At 33.8% G+C, this 18,844-nt stretch overlaps 2 protein-coding genes and 1 long non-coding RNA gene across 3 annotated transcripts; 2 read left to right on the top strand and 1 right to left on the bottom strand.

The window, feature by feature from the left end:
* The first annotated feature begins 37 nt into the window (after nucleotides 1–37).
* On the top strand, nucleotides 38–10,371 carry LOC147910474 (uncharacterized). Its single transcript, XR_015544033.1, has 3 exons — nucleotides 38–175; nucleotides 9,109–9,654; nucleotides 9,962–10,371. It is a non-coding gene; the product is annotated as an uncharacterized LOC147910474 (long non-coding RNA).
* On the bottom strand, nucleotides 647–11,290 carry LOC105148008 (female sterile (1) M3). Its single transcript, XM_011059432.2, has 18 exons — nucleotides 11,255–11,290; nucleotides 11,045–11,171; nucleotides 10,449–10,666; nucleotides 9,978–10,186; nucleotides 9,333–9,637; nucleotides 9,141–9,244; nucleotides 8,862–9,060; nucleotides 8,008–8,541; nucleotides 7,448–7,651; nucleotides 7,104–7,319; nucleotides 5,494–6,716; nucleotides 4,512–5,199; nucleotides 4,019–4,239; nucleotides 3,060–3,699; nucleotides 2,731–2,969; nucleotides 2,317–2,521; nucleotides 2,067–2,146; nucleotides 647–1,902 (listed from the first exon to the last, which is right to left on the bottom strand). Exons 1-18 carry the CDS (start codon nucleotides 11,273–11,275, stop codon nucleotides 1,762–1,764), a joined length of 5,574 nt encoding a protein of 1,857 aa, XP_011057734.1. The 5' UTR covers nucleotides 11,276–11,290; the 3' UTR covers nucleotides 647–1,761.
* A 1,416-nt stretch (nucleotides 11,291–12,706) lies between these two features.
* Nucleotides 12,707–18,841, top strand: Galphai (G protein alpha i subunit). Its single transcript, XM_011059431.2, has 4 exons — nucleotides 12,707–13,614; nucleotides 16,123–16,307; nucleotides 16,630–16,916; nucleotides 17,164–18,841. The coding sequence occupies exons 1-4, from the start codon at nucleotides 13,494–13,496 to the stop codon at nucleotides 17,639–17,641; spliced, it is 1,071 nt and encodes a 356-aa protein (XP_011057733.1). The 5' UTR covers nucleotides 12,707–13,493; the 3' UTR covers nucleotides 17,642–18,841.
* The last annotated feature ends 3 nt before the right edge of the window (nucleotides 18,842–18,844 follow it).

The following is an 18,844-nucleotide window of genomic DNA, read 5'->3' as shown; positions in this document are numbered from 1 at the left end:
GCTTGTATTTCAATTCCGAAGAACGGGATCTGAAATGGAGAAATGTTTGAGTATAGCTGTGTATTCGGCGAACAGAAAACTTTAACGTTTAACTCGGAATGTTTTATGGACCAAAAGCTGTACGAGTAGTAATATATAACGTTTCGATGTTGTTGCATTGCGTCCTTTGCCGAAGGTATGTGAAAAATCCAATTGAAGCACGTAAAAAAAGTATCAATGAGTTTCCCACAAGTGTACGATGTATATTTTGTCGCAATTTGCATTGTTTTTTTATAATTTCACGTATATATATATATATATATATTATCACGTATATATATATATATATATATATATATATATATATATATTACGGAAACGTGTAACAACCATGATTTGAGATCCGCAGGTCACCACCTTAAGTGCGCAAGCGCGCGATCTGTATTTTTATGCAGTTGTTTAAATAATTAAACTCTACTGTAAGATCAATAAAATATTAAAAGTATAATTATATTAATATATATATATATATATATATATATATATATATATATATATATATCAATAAAATTAGAAAAAAAGATATTGTTACTTTAAAAGTCACAAACTTAAAAAAAATCAAGTTACCCAAAAAATAAAAAAAAACCATTTTTCAAATTCAATAGAAAATTATTGACTAATTAAATAATATTGCGGCAATAAAAAGAATATGTTTAACATGATTAAATGTTATTTTTATTATTTTTATGATTTTTAAAAGATATTTTTGGAGTTGCGACGATTTTTTTATAAAGTTAAGTTCAATTTTGATGATTGACTTTACTTATTTATGATATAATAAATAATTTAAAAATTACAAAATTACAAAATTTTTTTGATTATGCCATTTTTTAAATAAAGCGATATATGTAAATAATATATGTATTAATAATTTTTAATGATTATATTTTACAAAAATTAGATTTTATCATGCAAATTTTATTCACAAATAACGTTTTCAATATATAATATTTGTTTTAATAATATATAATAACAATAAGAACAAAGTTCATTGATTCATTGATTGATTTTTGCATTTTGATTAATCGAATGCAATAATTATAAATAGTACAAATTACTAATAATACAAAAGAGTAAATATACGTATTAATAATCATTATAATTTATAACTCTCAGTCAATTAATACAGAATATTGAAAGAATGTTGAATGTTGAAGTGTGAATGTTTTTTCAACATTATATATTTCGTGATGTTGATGCAACATTTGCAAAGTTATAAAGTTCAAAGTTTCTGATATATTGATTCAACATTAGCCCAGTAATCGGAAGTAGATTAAAATGAATTGAAATTTTTATACATATATTAAATCCATTGAATCAATTAAATAAAAAAACTTTTATTGAATTGCATTTAACTGATTTAACTTTAATTGGATTGAAAAACTGCATTTCCTTTTCAGAATTTTGAATTGAGCAAATATTCTCGATGCATATATAGAAAAAGCTGATATTATTTTTAGATTGAAAAGCATAAAAATATGCTTTATGCATTCCTGTAAATGAATAAAAATGCGTTCAGATGTAAAAAAAAAATTTATTTTAACGTTTGCGAATGCATATTTCTCAAAATCTGACTCCATTTCAATTCATTTCAATCAATTTCGTTTACTAGGAATGTGCTTCGTGAGTGATTTGCTATATCGATTTATAATAAATACTTATTAATATGCATAGATATATATAAAATTCAAATTTTTATGCCGATTTCTATTTTTTTTTGCATTAATGTGGACCCTGTTTTATAATGCGGAAAATTATGTTATCGTCGTCTGTGCCAGCCAAAATATAATGATTGTTCATGTGGTAGAATGGCATCATCGTTCGTAAGCCATTCACAGCGTGTTGCATTTTCATTTGGAATTTCTGAAAATAATTGTAATTATATGTTATTTAATCTTAGAATTATTTCGTGTCATTGTATAAGAAATTCTTTAATGAGACAAGGAGAAAGAGAGAAAGAAAGAGATGAGCGGGGAAAAGTAAAGAGGATTCGTTCCTTTTATTTATAGATAAGACAGTAAATTTACCCCGGCAAACATATATTCATAAATATAAAACTGTCCACTCTGGGTCGTCACAATCACAAACACATCGCTGTTGCCATACTCTGCAGGAGAAAATAAGTTCGTGCATTATCATAAATAAATCATAATAAAATCATATATAACAAAATCTCAACCATAATAATAATTGTCAATAAATTGCGCAGAAACATGATATAAATATACGTTATGTGCGCCTTCTAATTATATTAATTTATCATTTCGATAATCATACCATCGGTGTAGAAATACTCAATCCCGTTAATCTGATGGGAGTGAAAAATACTTTGATAACTATAAAAATTTCGAAACTCGGGGTCGTATTTGTAAATGTTCACTGCGTTTGTATCAGGATTGTCCAGTAGAACGAAATAATCTTTTTCTTGTGATAGACTTTTTACGTAACGGCTTCTGCTTGTGAATGTTCTCAACTGTTCAAACTACATTCGAAAAAATAAAGTTTTTACATAAAGAAAAATTAAATTAATTTTTGTATAAATTTTAAATTATTTTAATTACTTTTTATATTTTTTTATAAATAATTTTTATATTATGCTCGTTTTTATATTTATATAGGATAGTATAAGTATTTTAATTTTCATATTTTACAAAATATAATGTCAATCGTTTTATCTTAATTAATTTATACCTTTTGTGTTATTGGATCGAATCTATATAATAAAGATTTCAAGGACTCGCCATAACAGCCGACGAGAAGAAATACTTCGTGATCGATATTGAAAATCTGAATGGACCAAGCACCATCCGTAGGAATTTCTTGGACTAACGTTGCGTTTCTTATCGAATGCACTTTATAAAGCAAGGAATTTGTGCGATGTGTTGCACGTATTTTATCATAGTATATCGCCAAAACTATGTACACATCGCCTGCAAATTAAACATTACATTAATTTTTTAAGTTTCATTAACATTTCATTATAATTTTAATGACAGATTTTTTAATGTTGCTGCGAATACCATCATGCTTAAAAATTTTGGCATCCTTTAGGTATCCTTTTATTTTATGAAAAACTTCTTCGTGATTCATTTTAAAATTTTCTATCGTCATCAAGGAAATCGTAGTATATTCTAGTCTGGTTTTCGTCGAGGTGCATTCTTTGCTGCTTGAAACAGCGTTCGTCATTACATTCACACCGAACATCTCGCCTGGATCGTGAAAATTTTTCACGATTTCCCCCGCGTTAACTTGCCACTCTCGTATAGTTCTGTTCGTGTCATTGAACTTAATGACATCAATCACAGACTGATACGTACACGAACAGTTGTCAAGTAGCCCACAAAATCTTCCAGGCTGCTCCCTATACATATTCAATCTGACAGTGTTCTCGTCAAAATACACTACATCGATCTTACTGACATTGGTCCCAGGTATCTCCAAATCCTCTTCTTCCTCTAGATAGAAAAAGACGTTGCGCAAGGTTTTGGACATTTGCGAGCTGTATTCGATATTCTGTTCGATTATTTTCCAACGTTTCTGCAAGTCCTCAATAATGTTGTCTACCTTTCCTTTGAAATTGTTGACGACAGAACGCAGATTCACGCCGTTCACCAATCCAGAAGTACTTATGTTTTTAATCCGAACATCCGCCTTGAAAATCTGGTGGAAGAGATAATTGCAGAAATGCGAGCTATACATAAGTTACAATTTTTAAGGAATAATTTCTTTTTGATATGTACATATATAAATTAACATTATTTTATTGAACAGTAAAGTTAACGCTTTAATTCTTAAATATTAATTTAGCTTGAATATTTTGTAAATATTTGCGTCAAATTGCAATGATTTAAGTTGATTTTAATCCCGTAATTTGAAATCTTTTAAATTTTTCTTTAGATTATATAAGAAGAATCTGTGCTTAACAAATTTTTTTTGCAATCTATTAAAATTTTAGGGATTCTTTCAATATTGTACTAACAAGGTCACCAAAGATGTCGACATTTTCATCAATATTTTGTACACCTTCATTATATTTTTCCATTATATTGACATTGTTAATTCGTGGCGCAACAACGTCTCCATCGACTATCAAGTCCTCTTTGAAAGTCTTTACGCCATCTATTATTTGCACTTCGTCAACGTCATTGAGGACAAAATTAGATGGATAAATTCCATTAATTTTTTTTACATTTGCATTGCCTAAAATATGGTAAATAAGATAATGTCAAATTTTTCCTAAATAATTTTGCAATTAATTTTTTCTAAATAATTTTGCATGGAAGCTCTTATTTTTCTCAAAAAGATTATTTTATCGTAAGATCATAAAACAGTAAATTCTGTAAAAATTTGTCATTTTTATCAATATTCGTATTATTTAAATTACAAATTGAAATAAGAGAATAGTGCCATCAAATTATAATTTCAATTTAAATGAACTTAATTCAGATAATTGTTAATTGCTAATCATTTACCTGTTACTGTAACAATACCATTGAATTTCATGTCGCACGTGATTTCATGATCTCCGCTAAGGGTGACACGATCTTTTACAAACTTGTCAAAATCAATTTTATTCAAATTTTGTAGATACACATCACCCAGCACCTCGAGTTCCTCGAAATAAATGTTGTGCGGCATAACGTCGTTGGAACGGACCGCTGCGTTGACGGACGCGTTGAGATCGGCGTCGTTTACATAGAGCTTCTCGACCGTAACATCCTTGAGGAATGTTAACGGACCAACAATCATGTCATCGTGATTCTGCTTAAAGACAGAATTATTGAACTTGAGGATATTCACGTCGTTGATATTGGCAATACCCAGATCGCCATTCACTTTCAAATTGTCCACGACAAAGTCTTCTTCAAAGATTTTCGTTCCGTTGATCTCGATGTGTTCTCCGTAGTCGATCACGGCATCCGATATTATTTGTTCAATTTGGTCGATGTCTGAATAATTACCTTTAACCGCCCACGCACGAACGTCTTCTTCAAAGATCACTTTTCCCGTAATAACTTGGTCCCTATCTTTGGTCACAGCGTTATTTAATAGATGAGAGATGGAAGCAGGATTGGATGAATCTGTGTCCCAAGAAATATTTCCGTGGACTTCCAAGAGGTCGATATTTTTTACAGGAATATATAACAAGCTATCGTATAACTACAAGACGAAAAAAGAAAAGAGATTATTTTTTTAAGAAAAATCTTGAAAGATTAATATTAAAGATATAGTTTTAAGTATAACGCTAATTAAATATAACTTGAAAGACATTTTAATAATTTTTAAAGTAATTTTAAATGATTTTTATGGTTTACAAATACACTAAAAATTCTTTGAAGGCATCTTTCAATTTCTACCTACTTATTTAATTAATGTCAATTAATTAACTGTTAATAATTAATCGATGTACAAGTCAGATTAATTAGATGTTAAAATAAAAATTTTTATTTTTACCTCGCTTACGTTGCGTCCGTTCATCTTTGGAGTAATAACATCGCCTTCGACGAATAGATCGGTGAACGTTACGTTGCCTGTGATTGTCAGAGGCTCGTCCACCCACATCAGTTGCGAAGCGTTTCGTTTGTTGATAAAATCCACTGTGACATTGTCGGAGGTGACAACATCAGCAGTGAAGTGTCCTGTTATCGTTTGCTCCTTTGATTTAGAAAGAACATTGGCGGTCCAATCATTGAAGTTGCGTCCACGAAGAGATTCTATCGTTATGTTCTGAACGACCAAATTCTCGATGCTTCTTTCCGACGTTATCACAATGTCATTCTGCGACAGTTCCTCTAAGAAGCTCTCGGTCGATTGCCCACCCACTCGATCGACCATCAGATTCTCCACCGTCAAGTCACCGTCGATGACGATTTTAATCGATTCGGAACTCATCAAATCTCTCAATCGCGTTTGATTTATCTCAATCCCATTCAATTTCTTCACTTTCAAATTTTGTACGTGAAACTCTGGTACCTTCAAGAATGCCAGCCGATAATTGTCGTCGGTGCGAAGTCCGTTCTCGAAGAAGACTTCGCGATGATTGATAAAACGAACATCAAGATTATCAACGAAGACGCGACGTGCTTGAACAGTGGGAAGTTCCACGGTTTCTGAGAAATTCACACGCGTCTCATTCATGATGTCGTTCACATTAATCCCATTGAAAGTTAGAGTAATGATATCTTTCGCTCGAAGAGTTTGTACGTGCAACTTTTCTCGGATCGTTAGTGAATTTGGTTCAACTTCGAAGAAATTATCGTGAGGACTGTTCTCGTGAAAGAATTGATTGACGTGGAAGTTCTCGAAGCGCAGATTAGTGAAATCGCTTGGTATCTCCTTCATCGTGGTATATAGAAAGTCGCTCTCTGCAAAACCGTTGAGGTACTTAGTATCGAGTTTATCGATAGTGAATCCGGCTTCCAAGGTGATCTTTTCGGTGATAGTCTGATCGGTAGATTTTGTCCAGTATTGATCGAACATGTCGGTCACGTTTACCAGATTATCTTCCACGAAGAGTTTCGCTGTCTTGTCGACCATGATATTCTGAACATGCAGATCACCCAGTATCGTGACATTTTTGTAGATCTGAAGCCATTTGTCAGGCATTTTTATCATAGACTCATTCATGTCGATTACCAAATTCTCGGTAACGATAAGTTTGGCCAGCTTTAATTTACCTTCAAAAAATGGAAATATGTAAATATTGAATATTATTGAGTATTATAGATACTAATAGTGAAAGAGAGAACTCACTACTAACTCAGTACTAATCGTGAAAGAGAGAATAACTTTTGAGATTGGGAAAAGTTGATTAATTAATGGTGTAATTATTCTAACGCATACTCTTATTGTTAAATTATTTTTTACTTTAAAATTTACTTTTAAATTAAATAATATACTCTGTTGTATTATATTTGTATTGTGTTATATAATCTTTCTTGTATTATACTATGTTATTATATTAATAATATGTAATTATTAATTATTGTATCACTAATTAATTATTAAAATCATACTCGCTGTAAACTGTCACAATTGACAAGTAAAACTAGTTAAGAAATTACCCTTAATAACATTCTTTCGAGACTTTCGTGCAGCTTCCTTAACGGGCACCCCATTAACTCTTTCCGCATACAGATTTTCAATGTGTAACGCTTTCGCATAGAAATCATCAAAACTTTGATTTGTTGTCGTTGTCATAAGTTTATCGGCAGAAATACCATTCACCATTTGTGCCGTAAGATTTATAATTCGCAGCGAGTTCGTATACGTGATCGTACCTACAATTAAAATACAAATCAAATTATGATCAGCTACATATACAATAAGATCTGTAGCCAATTGTTTTTGTCGATTTTTGCATTTAATTTTTAATTAAAAACATAAAAAATAGACTATTATACTTAACCATTGATTTTCTGAGCGCGATTAATGATGAATAGATCGTCCATTAACTGATCGATGATTGTCCCATTCAGACTTTTAATTTTCAATTTCGGTACTGTCAAATCGGAATGCAATATAAGAGTATCGTTTGAATACTCGACAGATTTGTTTGCAATAGCAGACCCAATGACAGATCCAATTCCTTTGTCATTTTGTAACAGCCAATCTGTAGAAGTATTATTTATACAAATCGATATGTATAAAAAAATATATCGCATTATAGAAATTATTCCTCATAGCAAAAAGGTCACATTTATATCACAATAAACTAACAGTAATAACGGATGAATTATGTTATTATATACATGAGATTATCAAAAAATCACATTATATTATTACCTTGATTTGTACATAGCAGTGTTATATAATTAAGTGCAACCTTTATCATAGCTGCATAATGATATTATCAATAATGATATTATTATAGCAATATCACACCTGCGACAAAGTGAACATTTACACTTACGATTTTGTTGCGATATTATTGTGACTTCTTTTGCTATGAGGGTTTTTCAAACTTACATTCGGGCGGTATTCCACAGAGAGAGTCAACCTCGAGATCATGTATAATGAGATTTTTCGCACGTAACAGATTTGCGAAATCTTCAGTTTCAAAGGGGATTATTTTCTCCGACTGCATATTTACGTCATTCACGAAATCCACTTGCATTTGGTCGATTTCCAGCTCTTCCAGATACACATCGTTAGCTATAATCTTTTCCTTGAACGCTTCCAACATCTCAGCAGTCGTCTCTTGCGAATTTAATTTTGCCTGGACGTTGTAGACATTGCGATCGATTTCTTTCAGAGCTTTCGCAATTTGATGAGGTGGCAGAATATCTTTTTCAGTCACAATCTCTGCGCTGTCCACCATGCCGGATCGCAAGATCAAACTGTCAAAATTCACTGGTTCTGAAATTGTCAAATTCTTTGCAGCTGGTAAGAGCAGCTTCCAGGAAGCTTTAGCTTCTTTTACGGCTGGCATTCTCGCTTGTAATGTTTCGATCAGATCTGATAAGCATTTTCTTGTTGCATCGGTATTACTCACATTGTTATCTAAAATTTTATTTTAATCTTTTTGAATCGTCAGACTTGATATTTATTTTTATAAAGTATAAATAGTATGAAAAAAATACTTAAATGATTTGTTTAATATACATATAAATGTGCCTCAATAAATGTAAAAGAATTAATTAATGAGATAAAATTGAAAACATTTCATGAATATCTTTATATATTCTATTAAAAAAATTTATCATTTCTAACAAAGTATAATAAAAAAATATAAAAATAATATAATTACGAGATAATAATATTATATATACTTCTTTTATGATAATCGCTTTTTCATGGCAAATGAAAAAATAATTATTTACCTACTGGTACCAAAGTCATCTCAACCTTCCATTGTTCCACCCAATATACATTTTTTTCTACAAGGACCAATGTTAAATTTATTGTATGTTCGTTCAATAAGACCATCATATCAACTATTTTCTGATTATCCTTAAAGAGTTTAACATTTTCACTTTTCCAATCGGACGTACTGTGAAATTTATATAGCTGGATAATATTCTGTAAATTATTTGCCGCATTATTAATGTATCACGCTTCAATTTTCAGCTTATTTTAATATTGAACAATTGTACACTTACATCGTGCGCTACAACTACAAAAGTATCGCCGTCTACGTGAAAAATTCTTATCAGACTATGCGGTTCGATGTTAGGAAGGCTGAACCAATCCAGCAATTCTCCTCCTGAAAATAATACATTCCAGATTCCAGACAATGTCCTACTTTAAAGGAAAAGAAATAAAAGAAAGAACTTTATCGAATATATACTAACCGTCCCAACAGAATACATCGCTCGGTCCTAAATCATTTATCATCAAGATGAAGTTGAAATCGCCGTGAATGTAGTGATGCACCGACGTCGGACGTGATGTACCAGCGGTGGACAGTAATTGTATCCTGACGATATTATTGTCCTTGAACTCGTACACTTCGGAACCGATCCACGGATTCTCGGCGTAGCTCTGGGCGAACATGATGATGGTTGATCGCCGGTGCTCGAATGCGGTGACCGATATTGCGCCGGTCGTCCTCACCTCGTCGACGACGTCCATGTATGTGCCGCTCCATCGGTAGATCCTGCAATTCAATTGAATGTGAGAAAAATAAAAATTTGAAAGAAAGAAATATTTAGTTCGATGTATTTGTTTTTACTGCATTGGAAAAATATTTGGATGAACCAGAAGATTTTGATTATATCAACCAAAATTTCGTTTATCTCAATTGTAATTCTAGTAGCTTTAATCAGGAAATTTTAATTCATTCATTTTCAACTAAAATTTCAATTAATTCTAGACATTCTTCTTAGATATATATATATTTCAAGACTAAGACATGACAAGAAATTTAAATTTATTTATTTAAATTAATTTAATTTAATTTGTTTCTCTGTTTTTTTTTTAGGAATAATGAGACTCACACGGATGATATGGGAAATTTGTTGGCGTTATTGACGATGATCAGATAGAGTTGATCGGCTTGTACAAAAAATTTAGCATCTACAGGGATTCGTTTGTATCCAATGGTATGACGGAATCGCAACGGCTGATTCGATTTTGCCGTGTGAATACTGCATAGACTGGGCTCGTAACACACTAATAGATAGTTGGTGTCCTTCCATATGATAGTCTACAATATCACAACCGATGCAACTCGTTTACATCGTGTACAGTGGATTGTAAATAAAATTAAACATATTAAAAACATAAGAAAATATTTGTGTAATATAAAAGATATATTAAATTATATTATGTTTTGCAATATTAATATTAAAATTTATAATACATTTTAAATAAAATTAATATTAAATATAATTTTAATAGTATAATATTATAAATTTCATAATATATTTTATGATAAAGATTAATTATAATTAAAGAGTGATTTGTACCCTGACAAATTTAATGATGGTCCCCTTTTTGATCCGATAAACTTCGCGTAACGCGTCAGTCTTATTCCAAGAAGTCGCATTGAAAGAAGGTGTCATCACACGATTGCTGTCGAGAATGAATACTCCGTCGAGCATATCTATCGCGAACGGCTGATGATCGCTTGTTATAGGAAGGCGCCATGATCTGTCCCAGTGAAGACTATATGATTTTTCTTGTACTGTAACCAAACATCTATTATTTTTTATCTCTCGATAAACAAATAATTTTTATTTGATTATGAAATTATTTCTATTTGATTTTGAGTATATTATTATTATGTGTTTAATCCTACTATTTGCATAGTATTTTTTAATGTAATTATTCACATACAGTATCTTTGACATTTTAATATCATATTTTATTGTTTTGATGATTCACAATTAAATAAAAATTGATAATAATCAATATAACAAAGATAAATGCAATTTTTTTAAACTATAAAACAATTTGTTAAATGTAATAATATTTACAAATGTAACATTTAACGAATTTACAAATTATGATTATTTAAAAAAAAGATATTTGTCGTTAAAATAAACTCGTTATGTGGATTTACCTGGTGATGTCTCTTGGATATGTATTTTGATGAATTCTATTTTGGATTGCCATAGTTTTTCGTCAAGATATTCGTTCAGGTCTATTGCGTGCACGGAAAGTAACAGTAGAGAAATATAACTTTCCAGCTGTAATACGATAGATATTGAAACTGAAGAAATGTTGCGTTTAACCGTGATTTTTACACACTGAAAAAGATAACAGTACTCACGAATGGAAAGAAGAATTTCATGGTTTTTGTGATTTTGATCACAAAATGGATACCGTAGCCGTACTGAATCCATTCACGGCAAAGGCCGTGCGAATATTGAGAAATTTTCGGAAACAGTCCGCGTGATATTTGGTTGACCTTCTTGATACTTCGCGTATATGAGAAGCGAGTATTAATAGTAGTAAATATAAATACGTCAATATTATGAAGTATAAATATGAATGTATTCCCCTTTTAAATCTAACGATACACAGGCAAGGCAGAAGATAAATATACGTACTGTATACAGAACACGTGCAAATATCTTATTGGAAATCAAAGTTATAATTAACGGATGTAATATTAAATAGACAAGAATTTTTTTCGTAAAATTTGTGACGATCTGCTCATAAAGAATTTGTTAAAAAATATGTATTAATTTGCTGGCGTACTGTAGACAATTTGCTTATTGGATATATGCAATATGGATATCTGCATCTAATGCAGATATCCATGTCTTGATCAAATATACTTTTATATATTGCAACATCTCATCAAAGAAAAATAGAAATACTTTATATGGGAGGAGTTCATTTTTGTGTCGTAATACGTTTATTAATTTTGTTATACTAATTCTGTGGTGCATTCAGATTCAGAGAGAACAATGGACAAAACAATGTTATATTAATCGCCATGATTAAATGTCGATAGTCTCTGAGAATCGAAAATCAAAATAGATATGTAATATGTAAGATATAAAATTTTTTCTATTTTTTAAAATTGTAAAACGTTGATAGAAAAGGAGTTTTGTATTTAGTTTTTTTTAAATATAATTGACAATAGGAGATGACAGATAGGATAGTCATTGTATAATTTGCTTTCTCTACATATATTTTTACACTCCTCGCGCTTAGAATAAAATAACAATTTTCCGTTTAAATTTCGAATTAATAAAATTAATAAAAAGAAAAGGATAACGAAAATAAAAATTGTCCAAAATAAAAACAAATAACATGGAATAATTTATATAAAATTCAGCAAGAATTTTATCAGATTCTTTTGAGAATTTTATCGCTTTCGATCAAAACAAAACAAGCAAGGTATAAAATCATCCGCTGTTTTAATCCTTCAAATTCTAACGTTTTCAACTGCCAAAGTTGCATAAATTCAATATTAAAAAATAATGACGTTTATACCACAAGCGTCGTAAAAAGTTCCATTTCCAAAATTCAAATCATAATTCAAACGCGATTCAAATCTTCGCGCTTGCGCGCGCTAGGGAAAAGATTGCATCAGGACGAATTTCGAACGTTACGTTTGGACGCATGCGCATGCGCGAGCTGCGAAGACGCGTGCGCACTGATCCAGTGCGAGGAGCGTCGCGTTCTCTGATTGGCTAGACGGTCTGCGCGACGAAACACGACGACGAACAGCGAATCGCGGGCGCGGTCTTGACTGTCTCGAACGGACTCGAACGTCTCGAATGCATCGGTGATCGGTGTCTGGCACTCGGTCGACTGGTCGACTCAGACCACTGTGCCACTGTGCCGCCCAGTGCAAGTAGTACGCGCTACCGTGTTCCGTTACAAAGCGGAGGAACGGAACGGTCAGATTGAGCTGATTGAGTCGAGTTGTCTCGGGCGCCGATCTTTTTCTCGGCCCTTTCCCAGTTCCCACTTTTCCCCCGTCGTCCCGTTTTCGTTTACGTTCCATTTGCAATCGAGTGTGGAGTTCCCGTCCGCCGCCGCGGGATACTCGCGGACGCCGGCGCGCCGGGAACGCGACGCCGCGAGATTCGAGAACGCGGCCGCGCGCAGCTGCGTGTGCGACCGAGAAACGAGAGTAGAGTACGAGCACGCGCGCTCGCGTACATCTGTAGTCTGTAGTGCGTGCGTGCGTGCGTGGCTGCGTATATATGTGTATGTGAGCGCGTTCGCGCACGCGAGCGAGTGATTCCGAGATCGTCGAGCGGCTCGGCGCTCGCGTCCGTGTATGCGAGCGCAACCGCGTGCGGGCGGTTCCCACACGACGTCGACCGTGCAACAAGTGTCAGGAGGCCGACGGTGTTGGTAGCGGTTTTTAGAAACTGTGTGTGGTGCCTTAATACGGAATACGTGTGCATGGTGCTACTGGATCAGCGTGTGTGACGGAGGGATCGCTCGATCGGTGTCCAACAATCGTTATCAATCAAACATCGGTCGCCGTCACTATCGTCACGACGACGTGCTGAGAGGAGACCGTCACCGGCGAGGGCGCGGGGATGGGCTGCGCCGTGAGCACCACCGGCGAGAAGGAGGCCGCCGAGCGGTCCAAGAAGATCGACAAGGACCTCCGCGCTGATGGCGAGCGCGCCGCCAGCGAGGTCAAGCTCCTGCTGCTCGGTAAATGCTCGTCACGATAACCCCCCTCGATATTCGCCGATTTCTTGGGTACCAACATCCTCGCGCGTCTAACGCGCGGAACACACGTAAGACATATCGTGACGGAAAATCTCTGGGCGGACTTCCACCGGTCGTTGTTCCCCGGATCTGGTTTCGGTTTTTTGGTCCTCGGATTTCGGAAGACGACGGCAAATTTGCATCCCCTGCTTCGACGGCGCGCCTATATACTCCGATCTCTTTCTTTTTCTTCAGCTTTCTCTCTCTTTTTCTCTCTTTCTCCGTTCGTCCTCTTTCCTTCTCCTCGCACATCGTCTTGTCTCGTATCGCGCGTGTATCGCGTATCGGACACTATGCACCCGCCGAACGCTCCCGAAGGCGCCGCGTAGCCCTCACGATCCGCAAAATCACGCCTCTTTCTCTCTCTCTTTCACTGTTCCTCTTCGCTTTCTTCCTCTCTGAATCACGAACGCTATAAGGAAGAGAATTATTACTAGATCTGTCCTTATCCAGCGTTTATTCCTCGTTTCTCTAATTATTGCGATGTATCTTTTCTATTTTGATGTTCTCAAGAAAATAGCCGTAACATATCATAAGATATGACTTCAGACATATCTATAAAGATCTGTTATCAACCGGTTGTAATCAAGAGAAGCCGCGACAATCTTCAAATCAATTGGTGAGATTATATTTTTTCCAATCCACGGTAGATCCGCTCGCCTTCCTTCTTGCCTTGATGATGAGACATTTTTCTCTTTCTCCTTCCAGAACCTCGGAATATCCTTCACCTTATCCAAGGGGCAAAGAATCCTGTGGAAAAGAGTCACCGAGCTCCGAGCTTCCCCAGTAATTTCCTCCTCGTCTCTCCTTGTTGAAGTCCTATAGTCTTACGAATCGAACGGAGCAACTTGCCAGGGAACGAGAGAAAGAGCTGAAACACAACGGTTGATATTGTGTCTAATCCAGGCGACGAGACTCCTTTCCTAGCGTCTCGCGACACGGTGCCTTTCGGTCGGTTAACACGCTCTCGATCGCACGAATACAGGCGTCCCTCTTTCTCGCGAAGCGCTTCCCGCAGTGGCGTGTGTCACATTTCACGTTCCTTCTATGGCTAAAACGTAGACGGCCACGAAATTGCGATACGCCGTATTTTAATTCTCGGTCGCATTCTCTTGTCGGCTAAAATCCGCGGTCTGCTTTGCCGCTATGTGAGTCCTTTTAAAAAAAGAGAAATTACTTGTTCCCCGAAACGGGAGCGTTCTTTTAACAATAGAATTTACAATCGGCTGTATGCACTCGTACATCCTGTTTTTAGACGTATAGAAGGATTATAGAAATTAACATCACACATGGAAAGAATGATTTTGCTGAAATATCTAAATATTTAACTAGATACAGATCCAAAAATAATTTTATTGAACTGTTAAAATAATTATGTAGGAAACTTAAGCATGATGGGCAACATTTCAAGAATTTTTCTAACAGCTTGAACAGCCTACATAATTATTTTGATATTATTTGAAGTCTAACACAATTATTTTCTGATCTGTCTAGCTAAATTTTTTAATAAAACTATTCTTTTTGTGCAGTATCTGAGACATCGAAGTAATAAATTCAAAGCATTTTTATTTATTTTGATTAAAAAGCTAGAATTAAAAAATTTATGCAAAAAAAAATTATTATGTGTCACTCAAATGATTCATTTTTCTGCAAACATGTTTTTAGATTTGCAAATTAGGATAAATGTTTTTCCTGTATACGTCTAATACGCTGCGAATACATTTAATTACGCGAATTTATTTCAATATTTATTATTTGTTGTCAAATGTCGGATGTAACTGATTCAATAATAGTACTAAAGATCCAGTATTGTTTAGGATTGTCAATGTGTTCAAAAAAATTTTGAAATTCTTGACCAACATCGCGCAATGTGGAATCGCGGATGTAGAACGCATGCATCGTTACGGGAAACTTGAATCATCGGTCGCGTGTGAATCACGAGATTACGTCTCTTTGAGATCGCGCGGAATTATCTTCGTCTCGCTTATAGGAAAAAAAAATTATTCTTCCTGGAAGGGGAAAACGAGTACTAGTCTTTGCGATGACTGGCGGAACTGATCATTAATCAGACAAAACTCGTCGACAAAGATACCGATGATTAATCGGTTAATTGGATTGATTACATATCTGGCAATGTGTCGATTGTGAGCGTTTTTGCATAGACTTGCATTGATTCAAAAATAGCGATAAATGAATCGTTACGATAAATGAATTGCGACGTTACCAATGCACGGCGTGACAGCGATTTTAATTATGTCAAGGAAGACTCGAGAATTTCTCTATCTCATGATCATGATATTTGATCATTTCAATGTGACATGATATTTTATTTACATTTGATATTGTTTGATATAATATTTAGTATGATATATTACATATATGATCGTTGAACGTATTTATTAAATCTTCATTGTTTTACGTGTTATATACATATACATATCTAAATTCAAGGTGCTGGGGAGTCTGGCAAATCTACGATAGTAAAGCAAATGAAAATAATTCACGAGACCGGCTACAGTAAAGAAGAATGCGAGCAATACACTCCTGTGGTATACAGTAACACGATACAAAGTTTAATGACGATAATCAGGGCCATGGGGGATCTTAGAATCGACTTTGCTGAGCCTAGTAAAGCGGTAAGTCTGCATATCTTTCTCCTAGATTGTTATGAAATATTCGTTTTTAAGAAAAATTGAATGTGAAATTCAATTCAAATTTTTTTTTTTATCGAGATAGGCATTATCTTCGCTACACTTTTTTTGTTTAGAAAATATAGCTCTCTTTTCAATTTTATTTTAAAAAAATTTCTCAAAAAAAATAGTTTTATTTATGGAATTTATAGTAGACGACAAATCTTTTACATCAGTCTATGACATTACGTGCATTATTAACTGCACTTCGCTAACTTTCTCGTGCCCCACTGGCACATTAGATAATCGGCCTTGTTTTGCGTTGTAGGATATGGCGCGACAATTTTTCACCCTAGCATCGGCGGCGGAGGAGGGCGAGCTGACCGGGGAACTAGTGCTATTAATGAAACGATTATGGCAGGACCCGGGATTGCAGCTCTGTTTCTCGCGTAGCAGGGAATACCAGCTCAATGATTCGGCAGCGTACTACCTTAACGCACTTGACCGCATAACGCAACATAATTATGTTCCGACACAGCAGGATGTTCTGCGAACGCGCGTCAAAACTACCGGAATCGTGGAGACACATTTTTCTTTCAAGGGATTACATTTTAAGTACGTTGCCTACTATTGTCCAAAGATATTTAATTTACATTAAATAAATTATGAATCATTAATCATTACAAATTATTTCTAAATGTGCGTTATAAGAAATTTTTAACGAAAAATTTATTTTAATATGTACATAAAACTATATAAATAAGCATATATATATATAATGAAATGGTTTTATTATACAAATATATTTTATTATATCTAAAAAATTCAAGATATATTATAATATATTATTTCCTCTTTGCAGAATGTTTGATGTTGGCGGTCAACGGTCTGAAAGAAAGAAATGGATACATTGCTTCGAAGGCGTCACTGCGATCATCTTCTGCGTTGCTCTAAGCGGCTATGACCTGGTATTAGCAGAGGACGAGGAGATGAATCGCATGATAGAGTCGATGAAGCTGTTCGACTCGATTTGTAATAGCAAATGGTTTGTCGAAACGTCTATCATATTGTTCCTGAATAAAAAAGATCTGTTCGAAGAAAAGATCACCAGGAGCCCGCTCACTATCTGTTTTCCGGAATATAAAGGCGCCAACACCTACGAGGAGTGTGCCTCTTATATCCAGATGAAATTCGAAAATCTAAACAAGAGGAAGGATCAGAAACAAATCTACACGCACTTTACGTGCGCAACAGACACGTCCAATATACAGTTTGTGTTCGACGCCGTGACTGATGTAATAATCAAGAACAACTTGAATAATTGCGGATTGCTGAGTTAAACATTCCAATCAACTCGATCAGTAAAATATCAAAAAAGAAGAGATATATCTTAATACGTTGACGACTCATTAATCTTCGTGAATGCATTAGAGAATGACGAAGAGACTGATCGAAAATTTTAAGAGAAACGTATCCGTAAATACGAATATATATTATGCGAGGATTTTATTTACATACACATACACAAACATACATTAGGCTCTTGAAATATTTTATCGTGGTATTATGCAACTCTATTCGATTCTATAGTTTTTAATGAAATATTCTTTGTAAAAAATTCTGCGTAAATTCATCCGGATTTCTAGTATAAATGTGTTACTCGATTCTTAATTTATTAATTTTACATTCGGCGATTAGACTACGAAATATTCTCAAATTACGAACAAAGTATTCAATATATTTGGGAGTTAAATTGATATTTCAGTCTGATGACTGAACATTTCGCCAAGAATGTTTTTTATGCACTGTTTATAAAGTAATAATTATTTTTGAAAATTATTTTTGAAATTAATTAACATATATATTGAGATTTGATTAAATAGATTATATTTTTAAAAGTATTTTTAAAATTCCTTATTGTTATATATGTTTATCTCTTTTTGAATTAATAAATTTTCATTATTTTTTTGTAAAAGATGAAAACAATACTTGCTTTTCCTAGCAGTGCGCGGAAGAAAAAAAAGAAAAAAATTCGAGGCGATAATGTTAAATATATAAAACGTATCGTTTACTTATACTCCCGATTAAGATCAGAAACATTCCCTTGTTTTTGTTCTCTAAATGTAATTTAACTATACTAACTTAGATAGCTATTAATTTAGTGATATTTCCTTGTATATAATTTATTAAGCTAAAAGTGATTACGTATTAAGTAAATTTTTCTGCTCATATCTACTTGCATTATAATGACAAATAGAAATTTAACATCATGATGGGCATCGAACACACAGCTCTCTGTGCATCTTTTTTTACAGTATATATTTATCAATTTGAGAGAAAAATTTTTGTACAAGCTTCTCTTTTTATATATATATATATATACGTATTAATAAGTAATAAAATCGAGGGATGTTTTCATTCCTCGATTCGCCAAACGGACGTAACGACAACGTTAGCATTAGTACACGAGACAAGTCGAAATCAAATTTCTTTATATACACACAGTTTAGATCAATAAATGAAATTTCTTCTTTTTTTAAGAG

Source organism: Acromyrmex echinatior, chromosome 2 (genome assembly GCF_024713525.1).
Source record: "Acromyrmex echinatior isolate Ae372 chromosome 2, ASM2471352v2, whole genome shotgun sequence".
NCBI classification, from domain to species: Eukaryota; Metazoa; Arthropoda; class Insecta; order Hymenoptera; family Formicidae; genus Acromyrmex; species Acromyrmex echinatior.
Note: the sequence above shows the minus strand (reverse complement) of the source record. Positions and strands in the feature narration are given on the sequence as shown.